The sequence below is a fragment of the Eretmochelys imbricata genome, chromosome 2 (genome assembly GCF_965152235.1).
Source record: "Eretmochelys imbricata isolate rEreImb1 chromosome 2, rEreImb1.hap1, whole genome shotgun sequence".
In the NCBI taxonomy this organism is placed as follows: Eukaryota; Metazoa; Chordata; order Testudines; family Cheloniidae; genus Eretmochelys; species Eretmochelys imbricata.
This window is the reverse complement of record NC_135573.1, coordinates 64,560,489-64,580,191: the sequence shown is the minus strand read 5'-3', so window position 1 is coordinate 64,580,191 and position 19,703 is coordinate 64,560,489. Positions and strand designations below refer to the sequence as shown.

The 19,703-nt window shown below is 41.6% G+C and overlaps 1 protein-coding gene across 1 annotated transcript in view; it reads left to right on the top strand.

Moving 5' to 3' along the window:
* The first annotated feature begins 1,321 nt into the window (after positions 1-1,321).
* The window catches only part of CLVS1 (clavesin 1), a 134,806-nt gene continuing 116,424 nt past the window's right edge, over positions 1,322-19,703 (top strand). The window contains exon 1 of the mRNA XM_077808987.1: positions 1,322-1,710. Within this exon, the coding sequence (XP_077665113.1) occupies positions 1,322-1,710 (389 nt within the window). The remainder of the gene's footprint in view (positions 1,711-19,703) is intronic.

Below are 19,703 nucleotides of genomic sequence, written 5' to 3'. Positions count from 1 at the left end.
AGAAAAGGTGGATTCTTTTAGTGGCATAGTTTACACACCTGAGCTACCCAGTCATAAAATCCTAGTGGAGACAAGGCACCTGTAATTTTTACTGTGAGGAAGCTAGGTGAGATCAGCACTATATTCTCCCCACCTGAGGTTGACCTCGCCTAGTTTACCCCTGTAAAACTACAGTGCCTTGTCTCCAGTAGGATTTTACAGCAAGAGGTAACACACCTTAGTTGTCACATGGTGAAAACACACCTTTTATGGCAGTGAAGACAAAGCCTCTAGATCATTGGCTCAAACAAGTGTTACCACTGGAAAAAACAAGGAAGAACTTTTTAAAAAATGAAAACCCTCAATGGAATTTTTTTCTGAGAGTGGTCTCCATGTATCAAATGACCCCAGCTGCCATGGTGTTCACAATTTTATCATGGTTATAAACACAGGGAATAAAGTCTAGGGAAAAGTTATAAACACAGGGAATAAATGGATAAAGGGAAACTTATGAAATGATACTATTCATGGTAAACCAATCTTTAAAAAAATACTAGATTCATCATGAAAAGTGGAAATTTGCTTATTTAAAAGGCTAAAAATGTTGCTTTTTTGTTTTAGCTTGGCTCATTAGAAGAGAACACTTTGTCATATCATGGGTGAAAAAACAGACCAGTAAACTATGAGCTGCCATTATTTTTACAGCTGTCACTCCAGGCTGGCCCTGGAAGAGACTTGTATCACAGGAAAAGCATAATAGTAATAGAGCTTGGCTATGAAGTGCTGGCCTTTCTACGTTATTATTTCTAAGATAATTGAGAAAGAATAATCTAGTACTAAACCAGTATAACATTGCCATTGCTATATGCTCAATATAATGCTAAGTTCATCAGACTGTCTTTCTGGGATACTTATATATTATGTATTCAAGATGTCAATGATGGCATTAGGCTAACTGACCACTCAAAGACTATTTGGTTGTTATCCTCTGAATACTTTAAATACAGAAGCAGTGCAGTGATTATTGTATTCGAGCTCAGAAGTGCATTCATTTAAGCCTTCAGTACATATATAATCCATGTTTTTTATATATATTTGTTTTTTAGTGAGTGATGGAATAAGCTACACTTGCTTTTGGATGGATTACACTACATACAAACTGAAAATTATACCTCCTTGCAAGGAGATGAAAAAGGCCCTCAAACAATCCTTTTCAAACAGCTGGGGAGCAAAAAGCTTCTGAATGGATCACGCTTACAGCAGACCATTAGTTGAATGGGATCAGCATTTCTCCTGCTAAATAATCTGAAGTTAAGGATCTGGAAAAGAGATTTTTGCAGAGATGACCCATTTACAAACTGGACTTAGTCCAGAGACTATAGAGAAAGCCCGTCTAGAACTGAATGAAAACCCAGATGTTTTGCATCAGGATATCCAACAAGTCAGGGACATGATCATCACCAGGCCTGACATTGGGTTTTTACGTACAGATGATGCCTTCATCTTGAGATTTCTCCGAGCCAGAAAGTTTCACCAAACAGATGCCTTCAGACTGCTGGCCCAGTACTTCCAGTACCGCCAGTTAAATCTGGATATGTTCAAAAACTTCAAGGCTGATGATCCTGGGATCAAACGGGCTCTGATTGATGGATTCCCTGGAGTGCTGGAAAAACGTGATCACTATGGCAGGAAGATTCTTCTGCTTTTTGCAGCTAACTGGGATCAGAGTAGGTAAATGTAGATAGTGTACTTATATATTTATACACACACAAAACCTGTTCACTGTTGATTAATTACCATATTTTAGGCAGTGAGATCATTTTGATAAACATGTATTCTAAACATGAGTCCATTTCACTAAAGCCTTCATCTAATGTGATTGTCTATCATTTCTCATACCCATGCCACTGAGGATTTACTATACATCACTTCAAACAGGTAGCTCATATTTTTCCAGAATGTTTGCAGATTTAAGCCAGACAATTGCCTCTTGCAATAAGTACTTTAATACCTATTACACAATAACTTTAGTTATGTCAGACATGAGCCGAACAGGTTGAGAGCAAAAACCTGACAATTTGTCACCACATGACAATTCTCATATGAACTGTGATACATAGATGTAATGGGGCACTCTATTCTACTCAACCCCACCCCCTCCTGGCTATTCTGGGGATTAGCTCTTCCAGGCAGATGCCCCTTCCTGCAGTTGCACTCCATGACTCTGTCTCTCTCTCACACTGGGGCCCCTATCTCAGCCCAGGAGCTGCAGCTTCCTCTTCATGACTCAGCCCTCTGGCCAGGTCACTAAGTGGTTTTCCCTTCCAAGGTGGAGTACTTCAAAGTCTTTCTGTTCAGGTGGCATTAGGCAGTCCTCACACCTGACACCCTGACCCTGTCACTCCTGCAGTGACTCAGGCAGTCTTCTAGTTCACTACCCCTAGTAGTACCACTCTGTAGTGGTTGGTATGGGAAATCAGGCCAACCCTCTAATCTTGCCTAGCCTAATTCAACCCCCTCAAGACCAGTGTGTAGAGTACTCCCCATTACAACAGGGCATTTACCTTACCTGTTCTGGCTCCACACCTCTAGGGGATACAGTCTTGGTTTTAATCATTCCAGAAAGTACAGCCTCTGAATGAAATATTCACAAGAACGGCATCTTAATTTCTACACACTTTGGTGCCTGTGGGTAAGTCAGATATTTGGGAGATACAATCAGGCAAAGGATATTTTCATATTTCTGCTATAATGTGTTACAACCAAAGATCTCTTCCAACCCCTAAAATAAAATGATATTAAAATTTAATGTGACTATTTATTCAGCTCTCTCTACCCCTTTGAGGTGGTATAGACATATACGAAAGGGGCAGATCTGGAATGTTCTTCTCACAGTATCTTTCTCTTCTCAAGTCACTCCCCTGCAGTTCTTCTGCCTGCAAGATGAGGTTGAGAAACTTAATAAAATACAGGATTTTAATGCAGGGTAGCTCAAGCTGCAAAAAGGCCAAATTCAAATTTTGAACTTCCCAAAGTTTGCACTGTTCTGTTCCAGGGATTTGGGATGGCTCATTATAAAGATAAGGCCCAAAAGCAGTGTAATCTATATCAGGATTAAGATTTTAACCCGAAAACTCAGTGCTGGTCAGATGGGGGGTTTGTTACTGCTGGGGGAATTCTGTGCAACTGGCCATGCAGAATTCATGTCACGCACAGATTTCCTTGCTTCCCTGCAGAAAAATGACTTTCTGATGGGGTAGCAAAGGCAAGTCACAAGAACGGTCCTGTGCCTCTCCCCAGCAGCATGGGTGCCCGGAGCAGTTGGTAGAGAGTGAAATCACTTCAGGGGGGCACTCTGGGGCAAGCCTGGCCCTTTCGCTGTGTCAGTGTTGGGTGCAGCCAAGTACATGTCCCCAAAGGGGGTGTGTGCAGGGTGATTTCCTACCTCCATTCAGCCAGTGGCCTATGCTTCCCACTGTCAGGCTGGAGCCTCCACATTTATTTACTGACCATAAGATTTGCAGAATTTTAAAATATTGTGTGCAGAATTTTTGTTTTTTGGGTGCAGAATTCTCTCAAGAGTAAAAGTATGTCTTTCAAACTCAGGAATTAGTAGGCAAGTCTAGAGCTGTGCCTGTATTTTGCATTTTTTGAAGTTTTTTTGAACATCTTTTTTACCCATATGTTATCATGTATGAAAAACTCGATGTCTGTGTCATTAACCTTTGCACGTGCAAATTCAGGATAAATACATTCAGCTATCTTATTCTGCATGTGCAAAAGTAGTTTATTCACTTTGGGTGACATCTTGGCCCAAGTGAAGTCAATGTCAAAACTCCCATTGACTTAAATGTGTACATGGAATGTGTACATTTTTGCCCAATATTTGTAAAGTTGAGTTTTTGCCAGAAAACAGATGCCCTTCTCCCCACCCTCCGAAACAGCTATTGGCCAAATATGTGCTGCCATGCTCAGTCTCTTTCAAGTAGGTTTATTTTCTTAATTAATACATATATAGGGATTAACAAACCTGTGTTTATGGGTGGGCACTGTAAAAAGGAGGGTGAGCAGTAATTAAATGTATCAGAACAAGAGTTTCCAAAGCACTAAAGCGTAGAAAATAGAAAATGCAAGTTGAGGATTGGAAACTGTCTACAACTAAATTCTATCTGTGCTCACAAGGTCGATATTTTTAATAAACGCAGAGAGCATAGTGACAATAAGAGTTTTCTATCATCCCAAGATGAATTTCAGCTACAGAAAAATCATATTGGGCCCATTTGTAGCAGGGGTCATAATGCAACACAGCCAGATACCTACCTACTGGAATAGACCATTTAACTATCTATTTTCTGATCATGCTGAGTAAAGTTGCCTCAGTAGATGTTGATTTTCAAAGGAACAGGTAGAGCAAAGTATAAGTATCTTTGTCAGTGTTTTCTCCTTCTCAAAAGACAATAGCATTATTCCATTGAAGTTGAGATGTGACTGGAGTATGTATGTGTATGTGTTTACACATAGCTCTGACTATCATTCATACAGCCATATAAATCACATATCCAAAGGAGCCATTGTATGTAACATCAATAACAAATTGTTTAAAAAACCCAAGCATTTACATAACAGCCCACAATAGATCTTTATAGCCATAATGATATACTAGGTCCAAATTCAGGATCTGTTTGTCTACACATTTACACTGGCGTCAATCAGAAATAGCTCCATTGATGTCAAAGTCATTACAGTGGCATACTTTTAAAAAGTGTCAAATATGGATTTAGTGTACATGAGAAATCATAACTGCTCTTCAGAGCAAATCAATATCTTTCCCACTTCACCCATGCCCACCTCCCAAAATAATAACTTGCAAGTTACCAAGTATCATAGAATCATAGAATATCACGGTTGGAAGGGGCCTCAGGAGGTCATCTAGTCCAACCCCCTGCTCAAAGCAGGACCAATCCCCAACTAAATCACCCCAGCCAGGGCTTTGTCAAGCCTGATCTTAAAAACTTCAAAGGAAGAAGATTCCACCACCACCTCCCTAGGTAACACATTCCAGTGCTTCACCACCCTCCTAGTGAAAAAGTTTTTCCTAATATCCAACCTAAACCTCCCACACTGCAACTTGAGACCATTACCCCTGGTTCTGTCATCTGCTACCACTGAGAACAGTCTAGATCCATCCTCTTTGGAACCCCCTTTCAGGTAGTTGAAAGCAGCTATCAAATCCCCCCTCATTCTTCTTTTCCACAGACTAAACAATCCCAGTTCCCTCGGCCTCTCCTCATAAGTCATATGTTCCAGACCCCTAATCATTTTTGTTGCCCTCCGCTGGACGCTTTACAATTTTTTCACATCCTTCTTGTAGTGTGGGGCCCAAAACTGGACACAGTACTCCAGATGAGGCCTCACCAATGTTGAATAGAGGGGAATGATCACGTCCCTCGACCTGCAGGCAATGCCCCTACTTATACAGCCCAAAATGCCATTGGCCTTCTTGGCAACAAGGGCACACTGTTGACTCATATCCAGCTTCTCGTCCACTGTCACCCCTAGGTCCTTTTCTGCAGAACTGCTGCCTAGCCATTCGGTCCCTAGTCTGTAGCGGTGCATTGGATTCTTCCGTCCTAAGTGCAGGACCCTGCATTTATCCTTGTTGAACCTCATCAGATTTCTTTTGGCCCAATCCTCCAATTTGTCTAGGTCCCTCTGTATCCTATCCCTACCTGCCACCGTATCTACCACTCCTCCTAGTTTAGTATCATCCACAAATTTGCTGAGAATGCAATCCACACCATCCTCCAGATCATTATTGAAGATATTGAACAAAACCGGCCCCAGGACCGACCCTTGGGGCACTCCACCTGATACCGGCTGCCAACTAGACATGGAGCCATTTATCGCTACCCATTGAACCCGACAATCTAGCCAGCTTTCTATCCACCTTATAGTCCATTCATCCAGCCCATACTTCTTTAACTTGCTGGCAAGAATACTGTGGGAGACCATGTCAAAAGCTTTGCTAAAGTCAAGGAATAACATGTCCACTGCTTTCCCCTCATCCACAGAGCCAGTTATCTCATCATAGAAGGCAATTAGGTTAGTCAGGCATGACTTGCCCTTGGTGAATCCAAGCTGACTGTTCATGATCACTTTCCTCTCCTCTAAGTGCTTCAGAATTGATTCCTTGAGGACATGCTCCATGATTTTTCCAGGGACTGAGGTGAGGCTGACTGGCTGTAGTTCCCCGGATACTCCTTCTTCCCTTTTTAAAAGATGGGTACTACATTAGCCTTTTTCCAGTTGTCCAGGACATCCCCTGATTGCCATGAGTTTTCAAAGATAATGGGCAATGGCTCTGCAATCACAGCCGCCAATTCCTTTAGCACTCTCAGATGCAGCACATCTGGCCCCATGGACTTGTGCTCATCCAGCTTTTCTAAATAGTCCCGAACCACTTCTTTCTTCACAGAGGGCTGGTCACCTCCTCCCCATGCTGTGCTGCCCAGTGCAGTAGTCTGGGAGCTGACCTTGTTCATGAAGACAGAGGCAAAAAAAGCATTGAGTACATTAGCTTTTTCCACATCCTCCGTCACTAGGTTGCCTCCCTCATTCAGTAAGGGGCCCACACTTTCCTTGGCTTTCTTCTTGTTGCCAACATATCTGAAGAAACCCTTCTTGTTACTCTTAACATCTCTTGCTAGCTGCAACTCCAGGTGTGATTGGCCTTCCTGATTTCGCTCCTGCATGCCCAAGCAATATTTTTATACTCCTCCCTGGTCATTTGTCCAATCTTCCACTTCTTGTAAGCTTCTTTTTTGTATTTAAGATCAGCAAGGATTTCACTGTTAAGCCAAGCTGGTCGCCTGCCATATTTACTATTCTTTCTATACATCAGGATGGTTTGTCCCTGTAACCTCAATAAGGATTCTTTAAAATACAGCCAGCTCTCCAAGACCCCTTTCCCCCTCATGTTATTTTCCCAGGGGATCCTGCCCATGAGTTCCCTGAGGGAGTCAAAGTCTGCTTTTCTGAAGTCCAGGGTCTGTATTTTGCTGCTCTCCTTTCTTCCCTGTGTCAGGATCCTGAACTTGACCATCTCATGGTCACTGCTCCCAGGTTCCCATCCACTTTTGCTTCCCCTACTAATTCTTCCCGGTTTGTGAGCAGCAGGTCAAGAAGAGCTCTGCCCCTAGTTGGTTCCTCCAGCACTTGCACCAGGAAATTGTCCCCTACACTTTCCAAAAACTTCCTGGATTGTCTGTGCACTGCTGTATTGGTCTCCCAGCAGATATGAGGGTGACTGAAGTTTCCCATGAGAGCCAGGGCCTGCGATCTAGTAACTTCCGTTAGTTGCCGGAAGAAAGCCTTGTCCACCTCATCCCCCTGGTCCGGTGGTCTATAGCAGACTCCCACCATGACATCATCCTTGTTGCTCACACTTCTAAACTTAATCCAGAGACTCTCAGGTTTTTCTGCAGTTTCATACTGGAGCTCTGAGCAATCATACTGCTCTCTTACATACAATGCAACTCCCCCACCTTTTCTGCCCTGCCTGTCCTTCCTGAACAGTTTATATCCATCCATGACAGTACTCCAGTCATGTGAGTTATCCCACCAAGTCCCTGTTATTCCAATCACATCATAATTCCTTGACTGTGCTAGGACTTCCAGTTCTCCCTGCTTGTTTCCCAGGCTTCTTGCATTTGTGAATAGGCACTTGAGATAACTTGCTGATCATCTCTCTTTTTCAGTATGAGGCAGGAGCCCTCCCCTCTTGCGCTGTCCTACTCATGTTTTCTCCCGGTATCCCACTTCCCCACTTACCTCAGGGCTTTGGTCTCCTTCCCCTGGTGAACCTAGTTTAAAGCCCTCCTCACTAGGTTACTAAGTACGTAGCCTATAAAATAAATTGGAACCTCATGCCCTTGCTTCTTCTTTTACCCAGTACTGTTTCATTTACTGAGTTCCAAATTCTTTCAGTGAAGAGATGCAAATGGTGCCTGCTCCTTCTATGTCCATGTCCAGGTCCCTTTCCCCCACCACAAGGTCCAATTCCTGTAACTCCATTGAGCTTCTCCTGATTTAAGTTTACAGTGATGTGAGAGGAGAATCAGGCCCTTCGTTGCACAACTTAGGTGCCTTGTCTGAGTTCAGAACAACACTGATAGCTTTGAACGATCATCTTAGTGCAATGCAAATGTTTGTTACACTTACCTAATGGAGCTGATTACTATGCAGCTTGTTCCATGAAAATTAGTTACATCCCCAATACCACTTCTGATGTGCATCTCAATATCTTACCAAAGAGCAGAATTCAGCAAATACTGTATCGGAGTAGTGCAAATGCATTACATAGTTCAATACCTGAGTTCAAAAAAGAAGCAGGCAGAAGACGAAATTAAACCCTTGCTCTTGGATGACTGCCAGGGAGATACTACATGTAAAAGAATAAAATCCACTAACCTAGAAGATGTTGCTGTCTTCACTTAATTCCTCTTCTCCATCTACTTTCAACTAGAAATGTGTGAATAACTGATTTTTCAGTGTGCTGGTCAAACCAAGAACTTGGAAAAATTCCATTTCAAGTCCCACGAAATAGTTCATTGAATCCAAAACAAAATGTTTTATTAGGTTTCAGAGTAACAGCCGTGTTAGTCTGTATTTGCAAAAAGAAAAGGAGTACTTGTGGCACCTTAGAGACTAACCAATTTATTTGAGCATAAGCTTTCATGAGCTGTGAAGTGAGCTGTAGCTCACGAAAGCTTATGCTCAAATAAATTGGTTAGTCTCTAAGGTGCCACAAGTACTCCTTTTATTTTTGCAAAATGTTTTATATCATTTTCAAGGTCTTTAAAACTTTCTTTAAAAACAAAATTGAACTGAAATTTAAAACAAAGTTCATTTCCACTGAAAAGTCAAAATGTTTCATTTAAAAAGTGTTGAAATGAAATGTTTCAACTTTTTCAGGATTTTTTTTCCCGGCTGCAACAATTCAATAAATTCCCCACAAATCTGTGAAATGTTTCAGTCAACCTGAATCTGCATTTCTGACAAAAAAAAATTTTGGCTGAAAATTTTCACCCAGCTTTAATTCTACCTTTAATTCTTTCCTTTTCTTTTCCCCTCCAACCTGTCTCGTTTTCTCCATTTTGTTTATTTTATCTTCTTTCTTGCCTCTCTCTCTTTAATCTTAATGATGTGTTATGGTATCTTCCCATTTTCTTCCTCTGGCTCTTCCTTTCTTCTGCCCCTTGCTCTCCAACTCTATTATTCCCTCTTCTGAAGTTTCTTTCCGACTGTTCCCTCCAGGTACCTGTTTTTCAACTTGGACTTTCCTTCTTCCTCCATTCCTACCCCTTTTTCCTCCACCTCTAATCTTGACCTATCCTCCTAGGAAACAGCTTCTTAAGATTTGTGAATATGAAAGATTTGTGAATATGGTTTCCTAGGCCAAATCTTAATTCTCTGTTGTGTAAGTGCAAACAGGAGCAAAACAGTTTAAGCTCATAAAGAAATCTAAAATCTTTCTCTAAAATATTTCTCAAAATTCATTTCAAAACTGTAATAAAAAGGAGTAAGCTCTGATCCAACAGAAAAACTATAGAAAATTGCTCATTCTAATCCAAGCGATTTCTAGCCACCCACCGCAATTTAAATTCAGTTTCACTTTGTTAAAGCCCTTCATTTCTTTGGATGGAACAGTGCCTGCAATTCTGGGCAGGAAATACTGGGTGGCAATTTGAGGATGCCCTAGATAGGATGAATGAGTGAAATAACAAGAAATGAATGCCAAGCATCTTCCTATTATTCTCTACTGATACACACACACACACTTATTTTCCTTCAGTGAACGCTTTATACAGTTCATTTAAAACATAATTCATTGGTGCATCAAAATTCAAACTATTTGGTGATTTACTCTAAAAACAGTCAAAAAAGATGTAAACCCAGAATGTCCTTTCTTAGATAGACACACAGTACATGATGTGCCTGTCATTGAAGGTTTATTTCTAGCAGATGCTTTAGGCTGAAGAGGGGGCCTTGCCCCCTAGTTTTTAGATAAAAGCATTTGGGTTGGATTATTTTAGTTCAGACAAAAGCATTTGAAAAGGATAAACCAATAAAGTACTTTGAGTAAAGAACATGAGGATTATGTTAGCAGACTGTGTATCTAAAAGTGCTGTAGGATACCTTGTATTTAAAGATGCTTTATGAAACCAAATTCTCTTCCAATATCTAGTTCCCAATTCTTTAATATTTTCTATGTGCTTTATGTATATCTCATACTTAAAAATGCAACCACTGAGGATAGCTTGGATGTTAAGTTATTTGCTATAGTCATCATTTCCCACACTTAGGCCCATATCCTCTATGGTGCCTAAATACCTTTGAAGATCTGAACTTTAGTGTTCACAGCCTGGTGCACACCTCCAAAGATGATGACTACAAGATCCCTGTTGGTCTTGGTATCTAGTAAGTGCATGACGCTGGTTTGGGCCTTATAACAGGGAAGCACCCACCTCTCACATGTGCCCCCTTCTGGTTAGGTGTGCTTGCTGTCTTTCAGTTCTGGTGACCCCTGTCAATGGTTTCTCATGTGTTTCTTCAGTGACTCAGCCTTCCGGCTGAGTCACACACACACTACCTGTATGTGAATCAGAACAGACCCCTTCCGGGACATACAGTCCACCAGGGGTCTACCTCAGTACCCCTTGGTTGGTGTCTCACTAGCCCTCCATGGGCTCAGTCTTTAAGTAGTCCTGGCCCTGGTATGGAACTATACCCGCAGGGCTCCCTCCCTGGAGACACTACCTTCCTGCAGCCCTCCCCAGGGTCACTTAGTCCCAGCAGCCAGCCAGTAGCTCCTTTGTTCCCGCCCGCCCCCAGTCCCTGGCAGCGCCAAGCTATCTGTAGTCCGGATGCTTTTTCAGCCATCCAGGAACACAGTCCTCTCTTTTGTAGCTCCAGGCAGCAATTGACTCTGTTCTGTTCTGCAGCTTCTTTTATATGGCCTGATTGTGCCCTGATTGCCTGCTCCCTGCAGCCTCTCTAATTGGCTGTTTCTCCACAACCACTCTAGGCTGCTTGGAGGACTTCTCTTCTGCTATTTCCTGGGATGGGGTGTAGGAGGATGCTAAGGCCTCCAGCAGGGGGTTTCTGGGCCTAGTCCACCCTATCACACACCTCTCCCCTCAGACAGGATTGGGGTAGGGTTCTACTGCTGTCTTCTGCCCTGCTTTAGCAAGGTTTTCTCCTTCCCAGACTTCTGTCTGGAGAGTGTTTTTCACTGTCCTTTTGCCCCCTTTAGTCAGGGTCTACTCTCCTAGGTCTCTCTTACCTAGAGAGCATTTAGGAGTCCTTTCAGTTCACCTTTGCCTCTGGGACTTCAGGGTCTCTGCACGCCACAGTTCGTCCATCCCTGAATGCCAAGGCTCCACTTCTGTCTTGAGGTAATATACCAGGTGGAGCAGGCATTATTTCTCCTCCTTAGCAAACTGGAAATCCATGGCCAACTGTTCTCTCTGTCACCTGAGACCCTCCACCTCACTCTCCATTGGCTCCAGCTATTCAGTTAGCTCATCAACACTTAGGAGGGAACTGATAGAACTGCCCTGACATACCTTTTTCCCTTGCGGTGACCTACACTAACCTGTTCACTGTGAGGTACAGCCCGGATTCCCACTATAACTGGCTGACCTTGAAAATCTGTCTGGGTCCCAACTGTATCCCACTGCTCCTGGGATTCTGTCTGGGTCCCCTCAATATCCTTCTGTACTCAGGGCCCCTAAGTTCAGGGTAAGGTATTGATGAAGGCTGGGGCTGTGGGGAAGTGGCCCTGGGAACTGAAGGCAGTTTTGCTAAAGGGACAAGATGGCATGTGGCTGCAATTCTTACGGTCTCTGGCGGGCCCATGTCTTCTCCCTTCCCCCCAGGCCACTGATGAAGGGCCTAAAATTGGACAGCAACATACCCAGAGAAAGCGAATGTATGGTCAGCAGGCCCAGCTGGAGAGCTGGGGCCAGAACAAAGTAAGGGGCAAAACCATTGCCTCCAGGGAAAAAGCCCTGGGGGTACGGCCTGATACCAGGACCAGGACTGGTTTAAAGACCTCAGACATGCCTGAGCAGAAGGGGCGCTCACAAGTGGTGGGTGACACACCGTTACAGACCTGTATGCAGCTATCTAATAATGGAGATGTTCAAATTGTTGTGAGAGGACGATGGGGTGCAGTGTATGTCTGTGCATCCTAGTATGTGCTTAGTCATTTTGCAGTACAGAATTTATATTCAGACAAGGTTTCAAGAAATAGTCCTCCAAAGTAATCAACACTGATTTGCTGGCATTTCCCAAAAGGGGGAAATTCCAGGAATTAAAGCATTCGTGCACAAGTATGTTGAGAGGAATGACATGCAGGATAGGTGAGGGAGAAGGGAAATTATGTGTGCACTTTTTATCTTCAGAGGTATTTGTATTTCCATGGTGGGGGAAGTGATCTCACTATCTGTGGACTTTAAAATTCAGATCCTGTCCATTGTCTGAAATCTGGCTATATCTTCATGTAGGGGAATCCCAGGGATGGTGTGACCAGCCCTGTGCCACTTGCTCCAAACCTCCAAGACACAGCATAGGGGGCATGCTGGAGTGTGACTGGGGACAGGAAGCATGGCCAAAGCACCACTGTGCTGTGGCTATCCCTGACTGTTTCTGGTCTCTTTGCGGCCATTACATCCAGGATTAGTTTGCTGGTATAAACCCACTTTCCCCCTTAATCCCCACCAGCTACACTGGAGCACTGTTTTGGTGCAGCTGAGGATCTAGCCTCAAGATTTTTAAATATACTTCTTGGAATACTCTCAGGGCTGTTAATCTGGAAATATTGACTGTATCACAATGCCACTGGGGTAGGTATATAAATTGTTTACTGCGCCTTCCCATTCAATGATACAAGAATCAAGTAAGGCTGTAAATACTGAAGCTTTTATTTACCATGCTTTGGTAAAGTGCAGAATGTGTAAGCAGGGAGATGATATATAGACAACAGCCAAGAGTAAAATAAAATATAAACTGAGCTAAATATGGAATATAAATATAGTTATACCAAAACTCTTATAGCGATAGCAATACACAAATAGGTGGTTGCCTGTTGTGTTATATTTATAAAGCAGCAGTAGAATAATGCTGGCAATGCTGTGATCATTGACGAACAAGCCAGTTTCAAACATTTATTATTAACTTTATTTAATTATATCACAGTAGCATTTAGGTGATCCAATCGAGATCACAGTCCCATTGTGCTAGGCAGTGTGAAACCCACAGTAAGAGACTATCCCTGCCTAAGAGACCTTACACTCTAAATAGAGAAGCTAATTGGAGGGTGGGAGAAAGGAAATACTATCAACTCCGTTTTACAGATGGGGAGCTGTGGCACAAAGAGATGAAGTGACTTGTTCCAGGTCACAGAGTGAATCTGTGGCAGAATCAGAAAATGAACTCAAGTCTCTTGAATTTCAGTCCAGCATTTTAACCACATGAAATATTTCTTCTCCAGCTGTGGAGTTTCTGAGCAACATTCCCTCTCTTCCCATCTCTAAAAGAAATGTACATGAGTCTTCTCATTTGTGTGCAATGTTGCCTTTCGGTCTCAGAATCGTTTCTGTACATTTTTTGAATCACCCTGTTCCAACTGAAAGTATTCTAAGTTTTAATTCCCCCTATCCCTTGCTGTCATGTATGGATTTGGGGTGTGGGGTTATACTAAAGGGAGCAGAGTAGGAGGAATGTTCTTCATAGCTAGAGGGACTGAATGAGCTGTCTTGCCCACAGACAGCAACACTGGATGAAGCCTTTGATATAGAGCAGTTAGCCAATGACCAAATGAGTTCCTGGAGGTCAAAGCCCCCACGCAATAGCCAATGAGGAAACATGCTAGTCACCGCCTCGCAGTCATCTGACTTAGGGAATGTCCCATGGAGGACTGTCCATAAACTCTGTAACACACTTGTTGGTGATTTTCAAGACCCCCTTGTGATGGGTTGGACCCCCTTTCTAGGGTGCCACCTGATGTACTGGGGTTTCACTGAGCCTGCCTGTTCCAGTAGCCTTGGCTCCCTCTCCCTGTTTTGCTGAATCAGGCTCTCCAGCCTCTGGCAGCACACACACAGAGGTAGAGATGCACCAGCTGTAGAATCACACAGGAATCTGCAAACAGCTCTCTATGGGAAGACTCAGCTAGGAAATTGCCCAGCACTCAAGTGCAGCTCCCCTCTGGAAAGTACACCCAAAATAATATTGTCTTGCACCCTAGAGAAAGCTGTACAACAGAAGCTCATAAATTCACCCCTCCCTCAATGTGGAGGAAGATATGCACAACTTCTTGCCCCCCACCCAGTTATAAATTGCACAAACTGGGTTATATAATAAACAAAAACAAGTTTACTATCTACAAAAGGCAGATTTTAAATGATTATAAGGAAGAGCAGATGAACAAAACAGATTACTAAGCAAATAAAACAAAACATGCATACTAAGCTTAAGATCTTAAATAGATTGGTTTCAAGAAGTAATTTCTCACCATAAATGTTGCTTTGGGGCAGGATGCAGAAATTCTTGAAGGATAGCTACCCTGCTTGCATCTTAAATCTTTAGACACCATATTCACAGACCAGATCCCTTTTCCAACCCGGGCTCAACTCTCCCCATCGCTCACCCACCTTGTGTCTTTGTTTCTTAGATCTTTCTAGCTGTCATCCTGGGTGGGGATTCAGTGAAGAGTGAACCTAGATCAACTTACTCCCCAGCCTTAAATGGAATTTACCTAAGGTGGCAACCTTTTGTTTCCCAGTCTTGACCTCCCACTCCTTTTAGTGGAAAATCCCTAGACGTCCAAGATGGTGTTTAGTACCAGGTGACATGACCACATGACGTCAAAGCAACGTCCAAGCTTCTCAAGAAGGAGCAAGATTAGTATCTTCAAAGTCTTATTGTTTCTTCCTAATGGCCCATCAAGGCTGATGGCCTGCTGTCTGGTGGTTGTTTCCCAAATACACACACAGTTGTAATTGTTATACAGTCAATATTACTAATTTTAGATACAGAATGATATGTGTATACAAATTGGATAATCACATTCAGTAAATCATAACCTTTCCAATGATATCTCACATGACCCATCTTGCATAAAACATATCTTAGTTATGCCATATTCATAGCATAACAATATTTCTATGAAGAATATGGAGTGTAACGTCACACTCCCATCCCCTCGCCTCACTTGTAACAGTTTGTAACCCTGAAACAATTGTAAATCTGTGTAAAACTGAAATGCCAAGTTAAGGACCCACCTACCCCCTAATATGTTATGGAATTTATGGATAGCAGACAGGACATCATCCTAGCATCTCTCTGTCTTTCTCCTTCTTTGGATGTCTGAATATGATCCAGCTGCTCAGATCCTTATGAAGCTGGTGGGCAGTATGAATTCCTTACTCCAGCCACCTCCTTTCATGAAATAATAACATTTCCTGAAGAGACAATCTGAAATGGTTCCTTTTGCCATTTCATAAACCTGGCCTAGGATTTTGCTCATCATAAACTACTAATATAAATATGTCTGTTATAATAAATGGCTATTTTATTATCATGAAATACCTAGAGAGATTAAATTAGTTCGTAGGCTAATGGCCAAGAAAAATTTATGGTGGGCAAGTGGTGCTATGGGATACCTCACAAATTCTTCATTTCTGGAGACCATGGATCAAAGCCTATGTACTGTAGATCACAAGTTAACATTAGTTTGTTGAGGTCAACCTACTCCTAGTGAATGTTGGGCACATCACAAATTTACTGCATAGTTTAGCACAAATGGAACACACGTATTCCAGCCAGTGTGTTCTTAGTCAGTAACACTGGCCTTTCCTTTGGCTAAACTCTCTCTCTCTCTCTCTCTCTCTCTCTCTCTCTCTGTACACACACACACACACACACAGAGGGAGAGAGAGAGAGAGAACTGATTAACTACAGTTTTACATCCACAGTAAGGGATTTATCTATGCAATGATTGTAAAACATTAAGTTTAAAAAAATCATCAGTCATTTAGTATCCTTGTTAGTTATGTTTAATATAAAATATTATTGAAGTTTCTACTTGTGGTAGGTGGAAATTTGAAATGGGCTGAAGCAGTCTAGTGGTATTGATTTTGTCAAAACCACATTGATTCTAATTTTGGTTTTGCAAGCCCTAAGTGACTAATAATTTTTATTTTGAATTTATGGCTCATAGGAAACAGTGAAAGGTCCCAAATATGGGAAAGATAGAAATTGCCATATTGAATCACACCCATAGTCCACCTGGTGCTATAGCCTGTCTGTAACATTGGCCAACACCAAATGCTTCAGAGAAATGGCAAGAAACCTGCCATAGGCAAATATGAGCTAATCAGCACCCCCACCCCATGGAGGTCTCATCTTAATGCCTAATAATTAGAGATAAATTGGCTAAAGTTAGAAATACAGTTAGGGCTAAATGCTCAATCCTGTCCCTATTGCAGTCAGTGAAAGTCTTACAACTGACTTCAGTCTGGATGGGTTTATAGCCAAACCTTAAAAGCTAAGTGCAATGGGCCTGGCTGCAAGCTGTGGCATTTATGTATGCAAATGGACATTTCTTGTGCAGGCACAATGAAGGAGCAAGAACAGTGTTGTTTTTGTACTTATTACATTAAATGTCTTCTTTTAAAAAGTGCCATATTATGTCCCTATGGGGTCAGTGAGTTCCAGTTGCATAAATGACTCTTAGTGGGCTCACACCCCATTCTGGAGAAGGTTGCAGAAATGATGTAGGTGTATCCTTCAGATGAGATGTTCAAGTTTGGTGCTTTCAGCCTTCCCACATCCAGCCCAGAGCAGCTTGGTTTAAGACTTGAATCCAGCATGGATCATAGGCTGAGAAGCAGCCCTAAATTGCTTCTTGGTGGTCTCTATTCAGTGGAGATTGAATTCACCCCTGTACAGAAGGATCACATGAGGCCTGTTCCTCATGTGTGTCATGCTTAATCTTAAGAGCTACAGCTGCTTGAATGGAATTTAAATAGTGCACAGGCCCTTGCTCAGGCACTTTTGCACGGGGGGAATTTCAATCAGGGTGAGAAAGGGTATAGTAATGGAAAACAGAAGGGATGAGACCTATGGAAATAGTTACACTTTAAAATCAATAAAATATACATGGCTTGTTGTATTTTAAAGTAAATCATTTAGATTTTGATGCCTGAATAAGCCCCTTTCCCAGTAACATTGGATTGTGTTATCCCAGGGCAGATACAGTAGCTCTTACATCAGTAGCCCCATTGACATCTGTGGGATAAAGGATCAGGTCCACAAGTAACAAAGTGCTAGATTGTGCCATCCTTATTAATGGTGAGTAGTACCATGCTCCTAGTGTAAGGCCATTAAAATCTATGGGACCACTTAAGATACTGTCCAACATGAGACAAGGTGACAGAATCCAAAGCATATCTATTAATTAGCCCAGTGGCTCTCAATCAGGAGTACATATACCCTTGGGGGTACACAGAGGTCTTCCACGGGGTACATCAACTCATTTAGGTATTTGCCTAGTTTTACAACAGGCTGCATCAAAAGCACTAGCTAAGCCAGTACAAACTAAAATTTCATACAGACAATGACTTGTTTATACTGCTCCATATACTATACACTGAAATGTAAGTAAAATATTTACATTCCAATTGACTTATTTTACAGTTACATGAGAAAGTAAGCAATTTTTCAGTAATAGTGTGACTATGACAATTTTGTATTTTTATGTCTGATTTTGTAAGCAAGTAGTTTTTAAGTGAGGTGAAACTTGGGGGTACGCAAGACAAATCAGATTCCTGAAAGGGGTAAAGTAGTCTGGAAACGTTCAGAGCCGCTGCATTAGCCTTTCTGCTTTGGAGGTCTGGGCTAAAATACATCTTACTGAAGTCACAAGAGATTGAATGAATGTGAGAATTCTCAACCTAAACCATGTTTGTGTTTGTATATGATTTATCATTATATAGCTCAGCTGGCTGTCTCTGCTCAGGAGAGGCACTAGAATGGAGAAGCAGGAACTATACAGCTCAAAAACAAAGTGCATTGGCAGAGCTATGGGGAGGAAGGTTGGAGTTTATACAATGGCTGTTCACTCTCAGGACTGGCTAAAGTGAGGCAATATGTCTAGCTCACTATTTCAAAAGCATAAACATTAATCCAACAATAATTTTCCATAACACAGTAATGAAAACTGGAGATTTTCCCTCCTGCCTCCATTCAGCAAGATAATTAAGCACATGCCTAATTTTAAGCCTATGAATAGTCCTGTGGACATTAACTACAGAGACAAAGTATAGAAATGGAACTGCTCATATGCTTGAAGTTAGGTATGTGCTTAAGTACCTTGCTGAAGTGGAACCTAAGTCACTGACATGTATGTCTTAAATGGAAATGAAACCAGCACACTTCCTTAAATATAGAGCCCTATTTTGTTTATACAGTACTAAAATTACAAAACATTAGCTAATGCTGAATGCAAGTTAATGAAATGGCAGAGAATTCTGTGAGACCTCTGATTTATTCAGTTTAAATATAAACATAAATTCAAAAGCAGGGAGGCTGGGAAAGTTTTCATTCTTTGCATTACTACAGAAGGAAACTAACAAACAATATATTGGGACTTTTATCCTGCAAAAGCTTGGCTTGCTGTATTTTCTCAAAGTTTGGTATTGCAGTAAAGACCCTTTAATAGTATTTTTGACAAGTCACAGTACTAGCTAGAATAAAGAAAAGTATACACCACAGTTGCTTTAAAAGATACTCCTCAGATTTTCAAGCAGCCCAAACATGTTATAAGAATGTGTTTAAATCAATAGGAGTAAAACCTCCAAGTCCTGATTTTCCATTTTTGATGTAATGTTACTGTGAGAGCAATAGAGAAAACGGGCCAGCCAACTGATATTACTAAACCCTGCAATTTCATCAAGGACTCCCATCCTATCAAATTACAGTCTTCATAAATTAAATCTTCCAAAGGGTTGACTCCATTTTTTATAATTCAGGTTTCTCCTTCCATGTCCTGTACATCCGCGTCTTTCCCCACAGGTACTTTTACAAAACAACAGCCTCAATAAATCAAGGTATGAACATGGTGACATCAAGTCCAAGATAAAGACAGTCATTTACTGGCATCAAACCTGTCAGATCAAAAGCAGGACTAAATTCTGACTTTTTTGACCATTAAAGCTTTTGGTATGAGCTCTTTATCACATCTATTTGCTATATGCATTAGCACATAAGAAGCTATTTATAATTAAACAAGTGGGCACAACGATGACTTCAGTTACCTAACCTCTCTAATATTTCTCTGTAAATGCACTATGTGGGAGTGTCTTATTGCTACTGTGAAAAAAATCATTTAGTGTTCTTTACATTGGTTTCACGAAAACAAACAATACAGCCACAAATAAAAGTTCATAAACCACCCCAAATCCTCAACAGGAAGTTTCTTAGATGAGATAAAAGTACGTATAACATAACACAAGCGCCTGGCCTATGACTGGGATCAAACATCTGTAAATCTGAGAGCATTATATTATAAGGGAACTGGTAGTGACCCCTATATTTAGGCTGCCTTACATTTTAGGTTGTCTAATACTTTTGTAATTAGTATTATTTGAGATATTCAA